General features: G+C 34.4%; 1 protein-coding gene across 9 annotated transcripts in view; it reads right to left on the reverse strand.

Moving 5' to 3' along the window:
- LOC136025657 (rho family-interacting cell polarization regulator 2-like) overlaps positions 1-18,047 on the reverse strand; it is a 157,657-nt gene that overhangs the window by 38,969 nt on the left and 100,641 nt on the right. For all 9 annotated transcript variants that reach the window (XM_065701647.1, XM_065701652.1, XM_065701642.1 and 6 more), the window contains 2 exons: positions 14,331-14,669; positions 7,621-7,779 (listed from right to left, as the gene is read on the reverse strand). In XM_065701647.1, coding sequence (XP_065557719.1) covers positions 7,621-7,779; positions 14,331-14,669 — 498 coding nt within the window. The remainder of the gene's footprint in view (positions 1-7,620; positions 7,780-14,330; positions 14,670-18,047) is intronic.

Consider the following 18,047-nt stretch of genomic DNA (forward strand, 5'->3'; position numbering starts at 1 on the left):
ACGGGTGCGTGTTTATGTGTTCGTTTTTTTTCTAGGGGTCATCGTATCGACCAAGTGGTCCTAGAGTTTTGCAAGAGGGCTCATTCAAACGGAAACAAAAAGTTCTAGTGCCCTTTTTAAGTGACCAAAAAAATTGGAGGACACCTAGGCCCCCTCCCACGCTCATTTGTTTCCCAAGTCAACGGATCAAAATTTTGAGATAGCCATTTTGTTCCGCCTAGTCAAAAACCATAATAACTATGTCTTTGGGGATGACTTACCCCCCTCCCCACAGTCCCTGGGGGAGGGGCTGCAAGTTACAAACTTTGACCAATGTTTACATACAGTAATGGTTATTGGGAAGTGTACCGACGTTTTCAGGGGATTTTTTTGGTTTGGGTGTGGGGTTCAGGGGAGGGGGCTAAATGGGAGGATCTTTCCTTGGAGGAATATTTCATGGGGGAAGAAAAATACACTGAAATGGGTGCAGGATTTTCTAGCATTACTATTAACAAAAAAAAAAACAATGAAAATATAAACATGAAAAAGTTTTTTCAATTGAAAGTAAGGAGAAGTATTAAAACTTAAAACGAACAGGGATTATTACGCATATGAGGGGTTCTAAAATACTTTAGCATAAAGAGCGACGTATTTGGGAGGAGATAAATACTTCGCTCTTTATGCTAAATTATTTTTAGTAATTTCAACTATTTATTCTACGACCTTTTTGATTCAGGGGTCATTCTTAAAGAATTGGGACAAAACTTAAGATTTAGTGTGAAGAGCGAGGTATTAACGAGGGGACAAACCCCCTCATATATATAATCAAAAATATAAGAATATAAAAGTTTGTTACGTAAGTTAATTCTTAAGTTACGAATATTTTTTACTAATAAAAACGTTCGTTAAAAATTAAAAGTTCTAGTTGCCTTTTTAAGTAACTGAAAAATTGGAGGACAACTAGGCCTCCTTCCCCACCCCTTATTTCTCAAAATCGTTTGATCAAAACTAAGAGAAAGCCATTTAGCCAAAAAAAAGAATTAATATGCAAATTTCATTTTAATAATTTATGTACGGAGAGCCAAAATCAGACATGCATTAATTCAAAAACTTTCAGAAATTAAATAAAAAAACAAGTTTTTTGAAATGAAAGTAAGGAGCGACATTAAAACTTAAAATGAACAGAAATTACTCCGTATATGAAAGGGGCTTTTCTTCCTCGACACCCCGCTCCTTGCGCTAAAGTTTGATTCTTTCTTGCAACTCTACTTTTTAAAACAATAAAAAACTAGCGTAAAGAGCGGGGCGTCGAGGAGGGAAAGCCCCTTTCATATACGGAGTAATTTCTGTTCGTTTTAAGTTTTAATGTCGCCCCTTACTTTCATTTCAAAAAACGTGTTTTTTTAATTAATTTCTAATCAAATAACGCTCTAGCATGATTATTAAACACAGACTGGCCAATCTTTGGGTGTCTGCGAATACGTTAATCTTGGGTGTCTGCGGAAATGCTGATTTTCGACTACTTTACCTTGGTACAGGAAAAACACGCAAAGGTACCCCTCATTCAAGGGTATCTTTGTTATATTATCAGCAAAGGAAGCAGCTTTTTCTCTTTTCAGGTTTTTTCTGTTACTAAAAAATTTTCTGGCTACTCTAATTTTCTATTTTTCTTTCTTATTCTCCATTTTCCCCTGAACAACTGATTTATCATCATTGTCGGTTCTTGACAATCAATTTCTGATTTATATTCATAGTCGTATTAAGTGAACAATAGATTTATTTTACATGAAATTTCACAGAGTTTATTATTCTCCTTTTCTTTTTACTATGAAGCTTTAAAAAAATGTATACAATTGCGGTTTTTAGTCAAAAATATGTATTTTCTCTACCCAAACATTATCTATCATTGCATGTCAATAACAGGTAATTCTTGTCTAAGAAACCCGTGAAAACTTTCTTATAACGATTAGAAATATGGCTAGGGTCGTATCCAGGTTTTTTTCAGATAGGGGGGAGGGGGCTTAAAAATAATTTCTTTGGGTGAGTGGAGTACGAAAAAAACTTTAGAAAATATGTAAAAAATCAGCTTATATTCATTTTTGGTACGTTTTTACGAGCCGGAAAAACATTTCGGGGGGGGGGGGGGTCAAACCCCCTAGCGCTTCACCCCCCTAGATACGGCCTTCTATATGATAAAGAATTGCTTTCTAATTCTACTTTCTATATTCTAAATACTTTGAAGATAAGTAGCTGAATTAGGTGAATGATTTTCTATAAAAAAAAAAAAAAAAAAAAAAAAAAAAAAAAAAAAAAAAAAAAAAAAAAAAAAAAAAAAAAAAACTGAAGATAAGTAGTTGTATTTGAAGATAGTCATTTGAAATAAGTGCGTTTGAAATAATTCATTACAAGTTAGTATAAAACATTTTGAAGATAACAGGAATGAGTAGATTAACCTAGTTGAACTAGGTGAATGCAACTTTTGGGAGATTTTTAGGGTTTGATGCTTGAGCTGAATCAACTAACGAGCCATCAGTTTCTTGGGAGAAATCTCGCAGTTTTTAAGTGGCCACAGGATTCCTGTGTTGTTTTAAAATCACTTTTCTATGATCTTAAATCCCATCAATCCAGTTTTTGTTAAGAAAAAATCACTCAGTGATAATTTATTGCACCCTCTGGCATTGTGCACCCCTGGGCCCGGACCTAGTGGGCCTATTGGTGAATACAGGCCTGCTCACAGCAGCACTCACGGGGTCACAACACCAAAATCACTAGCCAAAGGATTAACGACACGAGGATTCGAACGTCCACTCCAAAGGACTAAAGATTTTTTTTTTTTTTTTTTTTTTTTTTTTTTTTTTTTTTTTTTAAAGGACATAGGATTGCAAGTTCAGCTATGCTTCACTAGGCTAGAAGGGATCAGAAGTATCAGATATAAATCTAAAGTGACGATTATTTCTACAATTATATACTTGATATTTACTTTTTAAATTAAGTAACTAGGTACTTGACCTAGTTAGATGAAAACCCCAAAGTACTTTCTAAAGTACAATAGGCTCATTTCGCCTCCACTTCGAGCTTTATTAAAATCTGATAAAGGTCTTTCAAACAAAAAGGATTCAAAGTTGAAAAACTGAAATTGATAAAATTATTTAAATTTGAAGTGAGAATGGCATTGGAAAGATTGCCAATTATTCTACAGGTATTTTTCTGAAACGTTATTTAGGAGGCATTTATTATAAACAACAAAATATTACAATGGATCCTAAAAACTGCGTGCAAAGACTTTCCAAGCAAGGTCATAAAAGATACATACAGCACATGCAGAACAAAATGTTCATAAGCAATTTAGGATAGGTAATAGTACTAATCGCATAGTCTCTTCAGGTTGTATGTTTTAGAATGCATATTTTTTTTTTAATGTAAAAAAATTGAGCGTCGACAGTTCCATTGACGATAGTTGACGTAAACGCTTGACATTTGGCATTTGACGTCAAATCCCTAGCAAAAACAACTCGAAAAAACATAAGCATCTTAAGGCAGTTAATAGGCCTCAAATCCCTGGCAAAACTTTTAGCTACCTAGGAGTATCATTCTAGACACTCTATAATAATGAAGATATAACCTTCCCGCTACATATTTTTTGCGCAACTAATTTACAAGATATTTCTGGACCTTTGCCAGGAACCAGTTTAGTAATATAAACTGGAAAGGTTTACAAATATTTTTTCAGAAGACTGGTCTAATAATAGTCTTAGGTAGTAATTTGACTGCCCTTATATCAAACAGTAGGCTGTAGTAAAATTTAGATTGGATCTTTCTTGGGCTATAATTAAAGGACTATCAAAATTGCTAGGCCATGTCCTACGGCTTCTTCTTTGTTGACGGTTCTTAGAAGATTTTGGAGACAAAAGTGATTTGGGTTCTTACAGCCCACAAGTACCAAAGTATACCAAAAAAATCACTAACAGGGAAATTTGTGAAAATATAGTGTAAAATTCTGAAATAAACATGGGACCGATTATTCCGCTGGGAGTGTTTCATAAGTTGAAGGAACAATAGATCGCGAGGGATCCTTAAAGACTGTATGCAAAAATTGCACGAGGTATAGAATGCAAAAATTGCACTGTGGGCCATAAAGGGCCCACAGACGTGGCACCGAACTTTCATGAGTATATTGGTATTTGTATGTATTTATTACCAGTAAGGTCTTTTTCCTGAATATTTAACTGGCTCAGTATCGGTGATTCTGATTATGAAAAGATTTTGTCAATAGTTTTTAGAGGAAAGGGTGTCCACCATATCAGTCCCCTGGATACAGTCTTGATGTCTGGTCTTCCTTACCTCCAGTAATTTAAGAATGTGTTAAGGAAAGTTACCAGGTTTGACCCCCCCCCCCCCGAAATCTTTGTCCGGCTTGTGAAAAGATAACATAAGTGAATTGAAAAAAAAATATGGGTTTTTATAGTTTTGTAAAAGTCAACCAGTTAACAAGGTTCTGAAAATTTCGGAGTTAAAAAATTCGAAAAAAAACCTGCAGTTCGTGGCAAGAAAACAAAAACAAGACATAAACTACCCTACAGTGGCGGTACTGGCCTCTCTTGCACCGGGGACAAAAGCTTTATTTGCGCCCCACCCCGACTCCTACAAAATTTTCAGGCCAAATTTTAACAAACCTTATATTTATTAACAAAATTATTTCAATTTATTAACTGATTGATAATCTGTTTTAATTTTTTATGAAAATTCTTTAATATCATTGATCGTTTTAATTTAATTATCATCATTTATTTTTTATTATGTTTTAAATTATTTTTAATTTATTAATTAATTAATAACTTATTAATTATTTTCAATAATAAACTGCGCTCTCTACTTTATTCTAATAAAAATTAAATTTCAAAAATTACAAAGTTATTATAGCTGATAGATTATTTACTTAAATTTTTGCACCACGAAAATTCCAGCGCCTGGGGCAAGTGTCCCCTCTGCTACCCTCACAACCATCAAGTTTTTGAAAATATAATTAACCTATTACCATTTGACTTATTGACATTTAAAGTTGTCCATGACGATTTTATTTTCTACTGCGGATGCCAAGTACAAATCTGAAATGCTTGTTAAAACATCAATTATTACGAAAATGAAAAGTTAGGTCAACTGCGAAACTGAACAGAATATTTTTTCGACAGCAACAATTTTATATCCATTGTTCAATCGGATAATATTTGCAACTTGAATAAAAATAATGATTATTCCTTTAGTGTGCTAGATTCAAGCAATGTTCTAAAAGTAACTTGAGTTGTGGGCATCAAGTCATGGCTAATTGTAGAAAAAGCCAAGACAGATAGTCCAATTGAGTGAGAGGCAATTCTGGCATTAATCCCCCCTTATTAGGATTGTATAAAAATGATGCTAGTTCAGCATCCGGCTGGCGAAACCGACGGCCGGATGCTGAACTGAAATTCAACTCCGGTCAGAACCTCACTGAAAGAAAGATAAGGAAATTCGGAAGGTGGTATACGGTATATTAGGTTATAAGGTTCTGAAAGGAGTCGAATTTCAGTTCAGCAGCTATCTATAGGTTTGGCAGCTGGTCGCTCAATGAAAGAAAGATAAGGAAATTCCGCATGGTCACACATAGGTCACAACGTTCTGACAGGAGTCAGGGGTTGGCTTCTATTACGGGTTAGGGCTGCAAAACCCGTTCCTTCAATCGACAAAACTGGTTTCATCGGTTCATCGTTTAAATAAAATTGTTATAGGTTTAATCGTCAATCAGTTTAAAATAAAGAAAAAATCAGTTTAAAATAAAGAAAAAATCAGTTTAAAATAAAGACAAATTTCTAATTGATGTACTGATAAAAATGCACCTTTTTTGTATCTTTTTTAAATTGCAATCGAAAAAATTGTTACAACTCACGAAAATATTAGAAAGGGTGTTATACACTTAAATTCAACTGGTACACGAACTTTAAAGCAATATTGGCAAAATATCAAATTTCAAGCAGTGGATTTTTATGTATCATAACATCAATAAGAGAAAAAGAAAAAAAATACACTAGTCAAAATTAATGAAAAGCACTAGTGAAAGTAGACTGTCTGTTTAATATAGAATAACATTTACTCCTGGAAGTTTCAACAAATTTCAATATATTAACGTAATAACAGAGAAAACGTCTAAATTATGTTTAATTTTTGCGAACGCAAATGACACTATAGCCCTTAGAAGGCATAGGGGCTTTATCCCTATTCCTGTTTGTGGTAATTTCTATTCGTTTTAAGCTTTACTTGAAATTTTATTTTATTTTCTCCTCTCTTTTGGGTTTCACTGGCTCATTTCATTTATTAATTTTCCAATCCTAATTAAAATAAAAAAAGGTGCTTTTCTAAATGGGAAGACATCTAGGGAGCAATTGGCATCATTGTGTGAAAATAATCTTCTTTTTCTTCTTCTTTTTGTCCCAGCAGCAGACTTTCAGTGGCATCAATTCGCGAAAATTTTGACGAGCACAAAAGGCGTTTTCCAAAATCTAGGGGGTGGAGTGAATTTGTCGTTTTTCTATTTTTTCAACGAAAATAACAAATACACAAATTTTCTTTGAAAATACTTCCACCCCCCTAAAACAGTATTTTTGAAAATCTGGAAAATTTTGGGACAAGAAAAATTTAGAGAGCACAGGTCCTCCCCCGCCACCCACTATTGGCGTCACTGTGTTCATATACCTTTTTTAAAAGAATTAAAAAATCTAGAGGGGAGCGAAGTATACATTTCAAAATCTAGAGGGGAAAGCAAATTTAGTTTTTTTTTCCTTTTTTTCAAAGAAAATACCAAAAAAGAAATTTTTCATTGAAAGAACTCCCTCTCTTAAAAGGTGTTTTTCAAAATCTAGGTGAGGGGCATCAAAATCTAGGGGGCAGGAAAACTCCCCTGCCCACACCAATTGGCATCACTGTATTGAAATAGTTTCTTTTCCAGGCAAACTTTCAGTGTCTTCAATTCGCAAAAATTAAGGGGTGGCAAAAATATATTTTCAAAATCTAGAGTGAGGCGGGAGAGGGGGGGGGCAGATTTATATTTTTTGTAGGGGGCAAAATATAGGTTGGAGCAAAAAGCCTAGGGGTATACATATGACCTCCCCTGTACCCCCCTCCCCAATCAAGGCCATTGAAGACTTCAGACAATTTCCTTTTCTGACATACCAGCCAGAGTATATATATGAAAACCGCTAGATCGTTTTCGCAAGCAAAAGTTTAGAAACAGGAATTAGACAGTTCGTGGTAAGGAACTGTACGTAAGGAGCGAACCGGCTCAATAGTAACTGAAACTGTAAAAAACAGAGCCTTGATAACAATAAATACATGAAAAGAATAGGAGTTTCAATGCTCCTAATACCTAAAAACACAAAGTAATCAACTGTAATAACATATTTTTTTTTACCTGTAATGACGTATGTGACTCCAGTTCAGACATTCAAGTTACGGAGGTAGTACCACAATTAACATTTTTCAAGATCAATAGTAACCAAAACTCTAAAAAACAGAGTCTTGATAACAATAGACGCATCAAAAGAATCGAGTTTTGATGCTCCTAATACCAAAAAGTATAAAGTAATCACTTTTAATAACACATTTTTTTTTTACCTGTAATGATTTATGTGACTCGAGCTCAGACATTCCAGTTACGGAGGTAGTACCACATTTAACATTTTTCAAGATCTTTGACAAAATCTTCCCCTGTTGATGAAGATGATGAAGAGCTTCTGATTCTCTGCTGTTTAACGGACCGTAGACGCCAAGCCTCTAAAATTAAGAAACAATCAGAAAAGACTATGAAATATTGGCGCCTAAATTAGACTTATTTTTAAGCTTTGTGGTTAAGTTTATAGTAAACAGTTAAGATCACGAAAAAACTGACAAAAATTTTGCAGGATAATTAGCAAAATAACAAGTGTTTCAAAGGATGCATATTGGTTTTGTTTTAAAAATAGAAAAATAATAATTGAAATCGGAGCTTGAAATGAGCTTATATCATTAACTTGCAGTTATGCTAGCAATTCATTATTTATGTTAGCAATACATTGTGCAGCGACAAGGGCCGATTAGGGCCAATTGACTCGAATAGTGATATGTTCCTTAGGTCACTGAAATTTTCAATTTGTGTAGTGGGGAAAGGTTTCAATCAAATGAATAGAAAAGTGATTTAATTAGGAATTGGAAAACAGCGAACAAACACAGTTTCATAAAAATATACAAATCAAGAAAATAAATTGAAGAACACAAAAATAAGAAGAAAACATACTAATAAAAACAAGCACTTTAAAAGAATCGTATTTGATTTCCGTGCTTTTACTCTGTTCGTCGTAAAAAAAAAATATCTGGGGTCATCTTTACATTCAGGTGAGAAACTGCCTTGAGAAATTTTGTGGGGTATTTTCATTGAAAATGTCCTATTTTGGTACATTCATTTAAAAAACTGAGAAAAAGAAAAATTGCCCCCACTCCAAGTTTTCATATATTGATTCCATTGGAAATCTGCCTCGATAAAAAGAAGACTATTTGAAAAGAGCAGGACCAGTGAGGAGTCCAGATTGTTTCCTTCCCCCTAGATTTTCAGAAATACTTTTGGATTTTTGGGTGGATATTTCCATTTAAAAAATACCTCCTTTTTCCCAACCTTTTTGTGAATTGACGCCACTGAGGGTACATATTATAGTTATTATATAATGATTATAATGATTATAGTTAGTTAATGATATATAGTTAATGATATAATGATTATAGTTAGAACTTTCAGTAAAAATTTTCGAAAAAGTGTCAATATGATAAGCTAACAAAGTAAAAAGTAAACAAAGTAAACAAGGTAAACAAAGTAAAAATACACATTAGTATAGTACCTATGGTGTGACTAAAATCATTTTGTGACTAGCATAACGATTTCCCAGTAACAAAATATCTATTTGATTTTGGGACTAATCAAACACTGCTTATGGCTAGCAAACAAAGTAATATCTCTAACGTTCGTGATGGATAAGGTCGCTTAGGCATTTCGAGGATAAGTTAATGAGTTAATATTATGAAAGAATTCAAAACAAGTTTTGCAAAAACACAACTATTGAAATGAGGATCACACCCAGAAAATCTGAGGAGGGGACAGAGTCTCCAGTAGGGGAGGAGGCTAAAGTTCAGGAAGAACTACATAGTATAGTCATTATTACATTAAAGTTGTTCAAGAAAAAAAAGCGAAAAAAAATTCAATAGAATACAAGCTTAAAATCGTCATTTTAAATAAGTGGGATTCCCCATAAATTGTTGTCTAAAAATAAACTTTGGTTTTGTATTTTGTCGCAAAATAGATTTTCAAATAAAAGAAAATCCTCTAGAGCCATTGATGAGCTCCAGAGCCAAATTAATTATAAAAAATAAAATTTTTAAACGCGTTTTTTAAAGTTATCATGAGCTGGAAGCTATTAAAGAGCGAACCATTGCCAACAATAACCGAAAATTTAAAGGTGCGCTTTCTAAGAAACCGAGTGGTGAGAGACATTTCACAATGGATGCTGATTCAGAAATAATAACCATAATAATAACTCATAATAATTTGTAATTATGAAAACAATTTAGTAAGAATTTCGAAAAAGAAGCTGAAACCCGCGTCAAATCAAAATAAAAGTGTAAATCATTGCCATCAGCATTGTTGAAAACCCCTGACACAGGGTTTATAATACCGATTTTTTTTACACGGGAAGCACTGATGTGCCCCCCCCCCTTTTTTCTAGCACGTTACTTGAAGAATAGAGAGATGGTTTATGGGTCGTCACAAAAAAAGAAGAAAAAACGAAAAAAAAAATCGCAAGTAAAAACAAAATCTTCAATAGGCGCCAACTTGGAATTAGTTAGTATTAGCCTATGTGGATATCGTAGAACTAATTCTTCAAATATGAATTTTTTTTTGTAAAATTTTTAAAATTGAAATATCCATCGGCATTGCATCGACATTGCAAGCCTGTTGATCAGAGGTTTGCTGTCCCCTTTGAAAGAATGTAGAAGATTCCACTTCATTTCATGCATAACTGTGAGCTCCCCTTCTATTTCCAGTGTTAAAGGGCAACTGAAATTTCGTAAAGAGATAACTAAGGGCCCAGTTCTTTGGTTTGTATCTTTCAAAAAAAGACTAACCTATTAGGAAGTCTGCCTGGATATAAATAATACCATTTGAACATAGTGGCGTCAATGGGTGGCCAAAATTTTTTGCACACCCCTCTAGATTTTGATTTTTTTTTGGGGGGGGGGGGATTTTCATAGAAAAATAACACATCCCATCCATCCCTAAATTTTCGTTAATTAACGGCACCGGTGGCAAGCAATTGGCTATGGTTAGATCTTCACAAATGTTAGAAAACAAAGTGTCAATAAGATACGTTACCAATATAAACAAGGCAAACAAAGTAAAAACGAGGCAAAAAACGTGTTAATTTTATATAATATAATAATATTAATTTGATATAAATGTTAATTTGATATATATGGTGTGACTAGGAACTTCCGAATAGCCTAATGATTTTCAAGCAACAATATATTCTGGGACTAAGAAAACACTGCTCAAAGCTAGCAAACAAAATAATATTTCCAACGTGACGGCTAAGGTCGTTTACACACTTCAAGGATAAGTTAATAAATTAATATTATACGGTTAAAAATTCAAAACAAGTTTTGCAAAAATCTTTTCAGTATTGTCACTAATTCTTCCTCACAAAACAAATCTTCCTTCACATCCAAGGTATAACAAACTTTTTCATTTTCTTCTCTATCTTTTCTTGCAACAGTATTTCGTTTAGCACATTCTCAAACTATTCTGCCTATCGTTCCCATCTTTAACTGTGTGGCCCCGTTCCTATCTTTAACTGGGACAAGTCCATATTGATAATGCCAGTACAATATTTTACAATTATGCCGTCTAGCTCCATCTTCCAGATCCTCGGGAACTTTATCCATGGCTTCCACTTCACACCTCCTTAGTTCATAATTTAATGCTTTCTCCAGTTTCTTTACATTCATTTTGTTCTCATATAATCTGTCACTTTTCCGTCAGTCCGTTCAACAGAGGCATATACTACTGTAACTGATACCCTGAACTTTTTAATCATAAAATGAGCGATTAGTATTCTATTATTGATACCTTCCAAACCTAATAAGACTTAGCAGCTTGCTTATTCATAATGATATCTCATATCATGACATCATGATATCTCATGTATCTCATCCTTCCTGCCTGAGTAAACAAATTCTATGTCACCTAATTTCATGCTTCCTACCCCTGGGATATGAGTTTCTGAAACTCCTAATAAGTCCAATTTAAATCTTCTGAATTCTTCAGTCAAAATATCTATATGATCCAAGTTCCAATTTTCATGTTTTTTAGATCATTGAAATTATTTGCTTTAAGCAGTGATATCGGATACCAGTGTAGGAGGGAGGTCAACATATCTTCTTAAATCTACACCGAAGCGCTTAAGCTGGCTTAGAACCGGGCAGCAAGAAGTCCCTGGGACCTCCAGTATGAATGGAGGCTTTGTGCAATACTGGGCCCATCATGGTCACAACATGGTTTTCACCACTTAGTGATGCTCCTCTATCAACAAGAGTCGAAAGCCTGCACAGACAGTCTCAAGCCTACTACCTCCAACTCGTTATATATTCATGCCTACAAATATTATGCTACTACGGGGAGGTAGCCGATTGACCATAAATTAGCTAGGAAGAGGTTTTTTAGCCCGAAAATGCCCGTCAAAACAGACCAAGCCCAGAAGAATGATCCATTAATCAGAATCCCGTGCGAATGCAGTATCGTTTACTAGGCTAGAATATCCTCGAGGGGCGTCACTCCTCAATATACATATGAATAAACATAAAAAATAAATAAGAATAAAAAAAGACCAAAATAGTAAATTTTTTCACGAGTATACTGTTAAAAGGACCTGGCTATATAATCAAGTATTGGAGGGGGGGTTGGATGCAGTTATACTGGAAAAGACAAAACCATATAGTTAGAATTTCCTCAGTTTAATTAAATATAAAAGATTTTCCTCATTTTCGTTAAACAGTGTGGAAAAATGACAATTGCGTATTAAATGTAAAGCCTCCCCCATTCCATCCACCAACAAAATTTGGCGAGATCATTTACTACGATTGGGGTCAGAAATTAAATTAAAAGCTAAATTACAAAACAGTTGACAACTTTCCTATTTGAGTAATTGACTTGAATAATTCTATTTTATGTAGAAAATGGGTCACAAACTTGGTAATTACTATTTGTAATGCAGACCTTGTTCAGAGAACTTAGCAACAACAACTGAGTCAAGAACACTAAGCTTGTTTTTTACTTTGAAAGTTGAGGTCAATAAACACTTTTCTTTTCTTAGACAAGGGAAATAAACTTATGAGATAACGAATGTCCTTAGCTAACAATTTTCAGAAGCGTCCCTCACAACTCGGTTTCTTAGAAAATGCACTTTTAAATTTTCGAGTATTGTTGGCAATGGTTTGCTTTTTACTACGTTGTAGCTCATGATAACTTAAAAAAATACACCGAAAATATTATTTCTGATTATATTAAGTACACCTTTAAAGATCCAGTAAAAATATCCAGCAACTGCACCGTCGATTTGACGCCGTATGCACTAACGTTTTTATTAGTAAAAATATACATAACTTACGAATTAGCTTACTTAAGAAACCTATATATTCGCATGTTTTTATTACGTATATGAGGGGGTTCACCACCTCGTCAATACCTCGCTCTTTATACTAAAGCTTAAATTTTGTCCCAATTCCTTAAGAATGTCCCTTGAATCACAAAGGCCGTAGAATGTTGAAATTAATAAAGTTACTTAAGCGTAAAGAGCAAGGTATTAGGAAGAGATGAACCTCTAGTGTACATAATAATTACTGTTCGGTTTAAGTTTTAATGCTGCTCCTTACTTTCAGTTGAAAAAACTTTTTTATATTTATTTTTTCATTGTTATTTTAAAATACTAAAAAATCCTACACCCCCTTCATGGAAATTTTCTTCCTCCATGACAAATTCCTCCATTGAAAGATACCCCCACATAACCCCTCCTCCAACCAAAAAAAATCCCCCTTAAAGTGTCTGTACACTTCCCAATAACCATTACTATGTATAAACACTGGTCAAAGTTTGTAACTTGCAGCCCCTCCCACGCGGACAGTGGGGGAGTAAGTCAACCCCAAAGACATAGTTATTAGGTTTTTTGACTATGCTGAATAAAATGGCTATCTAAAAATTTTGGTATGGCGACTTTGGGCAAAAAATGAGCGTGGGAGGGGGCCTAGGTGCCCTCCAATTTTTTTGGTCTCTTAAAAATGGCACTAGAACTTTTCATTTCCGTTAGAATGAGCCCTCACACGACATTCTAGGACCAATGGGTCGATACGATCACCCTGGGAAAAAAAACAAAACAAAAAAACAAACAAATAGACACGCATCCGTGATCTGTCTTGTGGCAAAAAATGCAAAATTCCACATTTTCTCAGGCTTGTAACTTTTGATGGACAAATCTAAACTTAACGAAACTTAAATATTTAAAATCAGCATCAAAATGCAATTCGTTTGATGTAACTATCTTTATGAAAATTCCATTTAAGAGTTTCGGTTACTATTGAGCCGGGTCGCTCCTTACTACAGTTTGTTACCACGAACTGTTTGATATTTTTACGGGGAAAAAACCATGCATTCTTGGTTTTCATGTGTGGTTTTTGTGTTTTCAGTAAAGCACATGTTCTGCATAATCCAATAAACATCCAAAAATATCGATAGTCTGTTAATTCGCACTAATTTTACAGGCGTATTTTGTAAAAGGCTAAGAAACAATGATTTTCGTTTCAACTTCAATGTTTACTTCAATCAAAAACCCTCCGTTTTTTAACTTCTTTCTAATGAAAGCAAGGCATATGTAATGACGATAATGCTTTTTCATTTAGGCTCATTAGTCCTAATTTAGCTATCATTTTATGCATGAACAAAAGAAAATAATAATTAAAGAATTATATGAATGACATCACCAATAATTGCCATATTTGTAATAAATTTCGCTGAAGAAGGGTGTTTGTGCTAAACATTTTAAATAGTACATTGCAATTCAATTTGATTATCGATAATATAATCATTTATCGGTATAAAAGAGTAAAACAGTCTGCCGAATAAAATAAAGAAATTAAAGCTGTTTTTCTGTCTTGTCACCAAGCAAAGATAAGTCCCTTCGAACTGATAATTAACGAGGATTGACCCTTTTCCCCTCATTAATACAAGTACATTCATTAAAAAAAATATTTACCTCACAAAGTTCTTTCGAATATTCCAAGTGAACTTTCAAAGCCAAATCAAGCTGTTCATTACCCGTGGAGCATTGGGACGTTGATGACAAGCTAGGAGACAAACTCGTATCCCTTGTTGCGGAACTTGACCTCGAACAGGACTCACTATTGGTCCCAGAGTTAGATCGAGAAAGATGATTGGTTCGATTTTTTAACTGCCTCTCAACTGGAGAGAGAGAGCCTCTATCTCCTTTATTCTCATCTTCGTCTTCGAGATTGAGGAAGTCGAATGCTTCAAGAGCTGACACAACAGCTGAACTGGCATTTGAGGTCCGAGAGTCAGGTCTGCTTGAATCATGCTAAAAATTAAATAAATAGATAAAATAAAAAAAACAGTGCGAAAAATATATTATTAATTTTAAGAAATCAGAAGCTAAACATATTTTTATGGGAGAGGGGGGATTATTGCAAGCCAGAACAGGGTGAATAGCCGAAAAAATCAGAAGCTACTCATATTTCTTTTGATGCGGGAGAAGATTCACTCATGATCTGTCCTAAAATTTTTTCCTTCAGCCTACTGTAGGCTGAAGCCTACTTCACCCTAGTATATATTTCCTTCAGCTACTTTCCTTCGGCCTACTATAAAGTCTTTCATTCAGCTTTCTCATGAAAAGCTTCACAACTTTCTTTAGTTATCCCGAGAATAGATACTATTTCCACGCACACACAACTGAAAGATAGGCCACACATAGGAAATCAAACCTTCTCGTATTTCTGGATACAATTTTGGAAGTATTTGGAATTTAGAAATATGAAGTATTTTATACAAGCAAAAACCCAATTAAAGAATATTAAGTGGCGTTTTTTTTTTCTTCTTCTTTTGTTAACGGTTGTACTTGCAAAAAAAAAAAAAAAGCACAGGGCAATTTTCAAGTATATTTTATTCAAGAGCTAACCACTGAAATACACTGATACTAATTAACTGCTTCCTGTTAAAACCACCTTGAAACATAACAATAAAAATTAATGATGTTTGTTAATGATAAATTATTACCTGTGCATTTTGTTTTATGGCCGATTGACCAAGTTCAATCCTCATCCACTAAGACCCAAGGGTAAACATTTCTCATAGAAGGAGGCCATAGAAAAGATTAATACAAAAACAGAGAGAAAGAGAGAGAGAGAGAGAGAGAGAGAGAGAGAGAGAGAGAGAGAGAGAGAGAGAGAGAGAGAGAGAGAGAGAGAGAGATCATAAGTTTTTCGTCCTGCAGTAGAGTAGATCACCTGTCAAGAAAATAAAACTAGAATTCCATTGATATTCAGCTATTGGGCAGTAATATCGCAAAGTCTTTGCTGCTTTAGGCAGGGGCATATCCAAAGGGACAGGGGGCTAAGAAGCTACCCCCTCCTAGGAAACCTCTACCCAAACACCAAAAACAAGAAGAACAATAGGGAATCTTTTAAGACAGTGGGAAACAAATTAGAATGAATATTTCGGCCCTATGTCCAAGGGCCGTCCTCAGCAATACAAATAAGAAAAAACAACTTACAAGAGGATAAAATAAATAAAACTAAAATGAACAGTTTTTCAAAAGTCCCAGCATCCTTACTTTAGCGAAGTTCAACCAGGACTGATAAATAAATTGTTATGAAACGAGGCAATTCATTGAAATGAAAGAAAATGATTTAAAAACACGTTTTATCTTATAGCTCTATTTGTAAACAGGTTCTGTGTTAATATCTATTGTTTTTTTTATAATATTTCGTAAGGTCATTTTTAATTAAATTTGTGTATAGAGCAGAAAACAAAATACATTTTAAATTTTTTCTTTTTTTAATTTAAATAATTAAAAAATTCAAAACTTTAAGGAATAAATATCAGTATATTTATGTTAAACTAACAATCAGATTTTTTTTTTCAGGAAAGAAATAGTCTATAATGAGAAACTATCTAAAAAGCTCAAAAATTTAAATTCGATAGACATTCTTTAGATGGTTCGTGCATTTTCACAGCCATTCTGTAGTAATATAGTTTTAATGTTAGGAATTTTATTGTTCGGGATTATCCCCCAAATGATTATGTAAGACAAGGACAATATGTCCATAAGCCTAGTTGGGGAAATGGAATAGGATGTTAAAGAGACACAACCCCAAGGTCAAATTTTGGGTCATCCGTTCATTTTAACGCACGGCGAATTATCGCGTACGTCTATTTGAGATTCGTCTAAATTTTCAGGCCCCTTTAGTCCTGAGTTTTATAGATTACTAGCTAACCCGTTGCGTGTTTCTGCAATCTCGAAATAAAAGCAATTCAAAGGAAATCCCCACCTCCGGAAAATTCCCCCGTAGAAAATTTCACCTTGCGAAAAAAGTCTCCTCCCGGAATATTCTCCCTCAGGAAAGTTTCTTTTTATATTAACAGTGATCGGATTTTTAACTTTAAAAGTATTTGAAAATTTTAACCTACAAAGATTCCCCCTTCGGTGAAAAAAAATTATACCCAATATCTTGCCAGAAGTATACCCATCAATTCTTAAAGTTTTTGTTGATCGGATGAACAGTATAGTAATGGGCACAGAACCCACATTGACAGACATAGAAGAGTAGGCATTCGATTTAGCTTTAAATAAGGTTACATCTTCGTATTGTATACCAGATACAGACGTTAAAGTGATTAGAGAAGAGAATGGGTAGCTTATAAAAGTGGAAACAGGCACTATCAACGATAAAAAAAACACTAATGTTATCTAGCGATAGGCATTTTCTAGTGCAGTAGTGAAGCAAAATTAGTGTAACTGGTAATATTACTGTAATAATAAGTGTCTGATTTCAGTTTTAGGGAAAACAGATCTAAAAAGCTTGAAAAAACGTTTAGAATTTTCAACGCTACACGGCGTTGGTGATCTTTTTTTCCCGACAATAGCGATATTGTCCACTCTTACAAACTGTCCCTATTCTTTGACATTTAGCGTGAATTCTAAGAGCAATATCACCGTTATTGAAGTAGGAAGCAAGGTTAGGTTAGGAGTTGCTTTGGTGAACAAGAGGTAAGCAGTGACATTTTTGTCCCTATTTTTATGAATAACCCTTTGATCTTTTCCTTAGCAATAATGCATAGGCTATCCCAGAATATAGTATCCAATAGGTAGATTAAAATTACCTTGAATCTAGACAAAGCAGGTGATTTTAAGTGTCCACAGTAAAAACGTTAGCAGAATGATTTGATCTTTGCAATTTTTGGGTTCCTGCCATGAGAAATGGTATTGGTAGGTACTCAGATAACTGACCGTTTCAGCAACTACTCATACCCAGTTAGCAGGTTTAGTCAAGAAGACTAATGCACTGAAGGTGTGAAAGAGCAATACTCAAGGCGCAGGGAGCTTTTCCGCAGTTGAATGAAGTTTAAAGAATAAGAATACAAGGTCCTTGAGACCCTCAAGTTTCAAGACTCTACACGATTTAATTGCAATGGGAGGGAGAGGGGAAGTAGGGGTCAGCCATCCTGCGCTTTCACACGCCCACCCTGCTTACCTACCCCAGATTTCCCCATATAGCCATTTAGAGCTGGGTTGACTATTTTCGAGCTTACAGAGTCACGCCACTGACCCCCGTTCACAACCAAATTAAAGGCCACACCAGGAGTCGAACCCTCGCTCTTTCGGACAAAGGATCTCAAATTCAGGGCACCATCAAATTGACTAGGACGACTTTTTTCTCAAGCAGTTTGATACTATGAT

Source organism: Artemia franciscana, chromosome 1 (assembly GCF_032884065.1).
Source record: "Artemia franciscana chromosome 1, ASM3288406v1, whole genome shotgun sequence".
Taxonomy (NCBI): Eukaryota; Metazoa; Arthropoda; class Branchiopoda; order Anostraca; family Artemiidae; genus Artemia; species Artemia franciscana.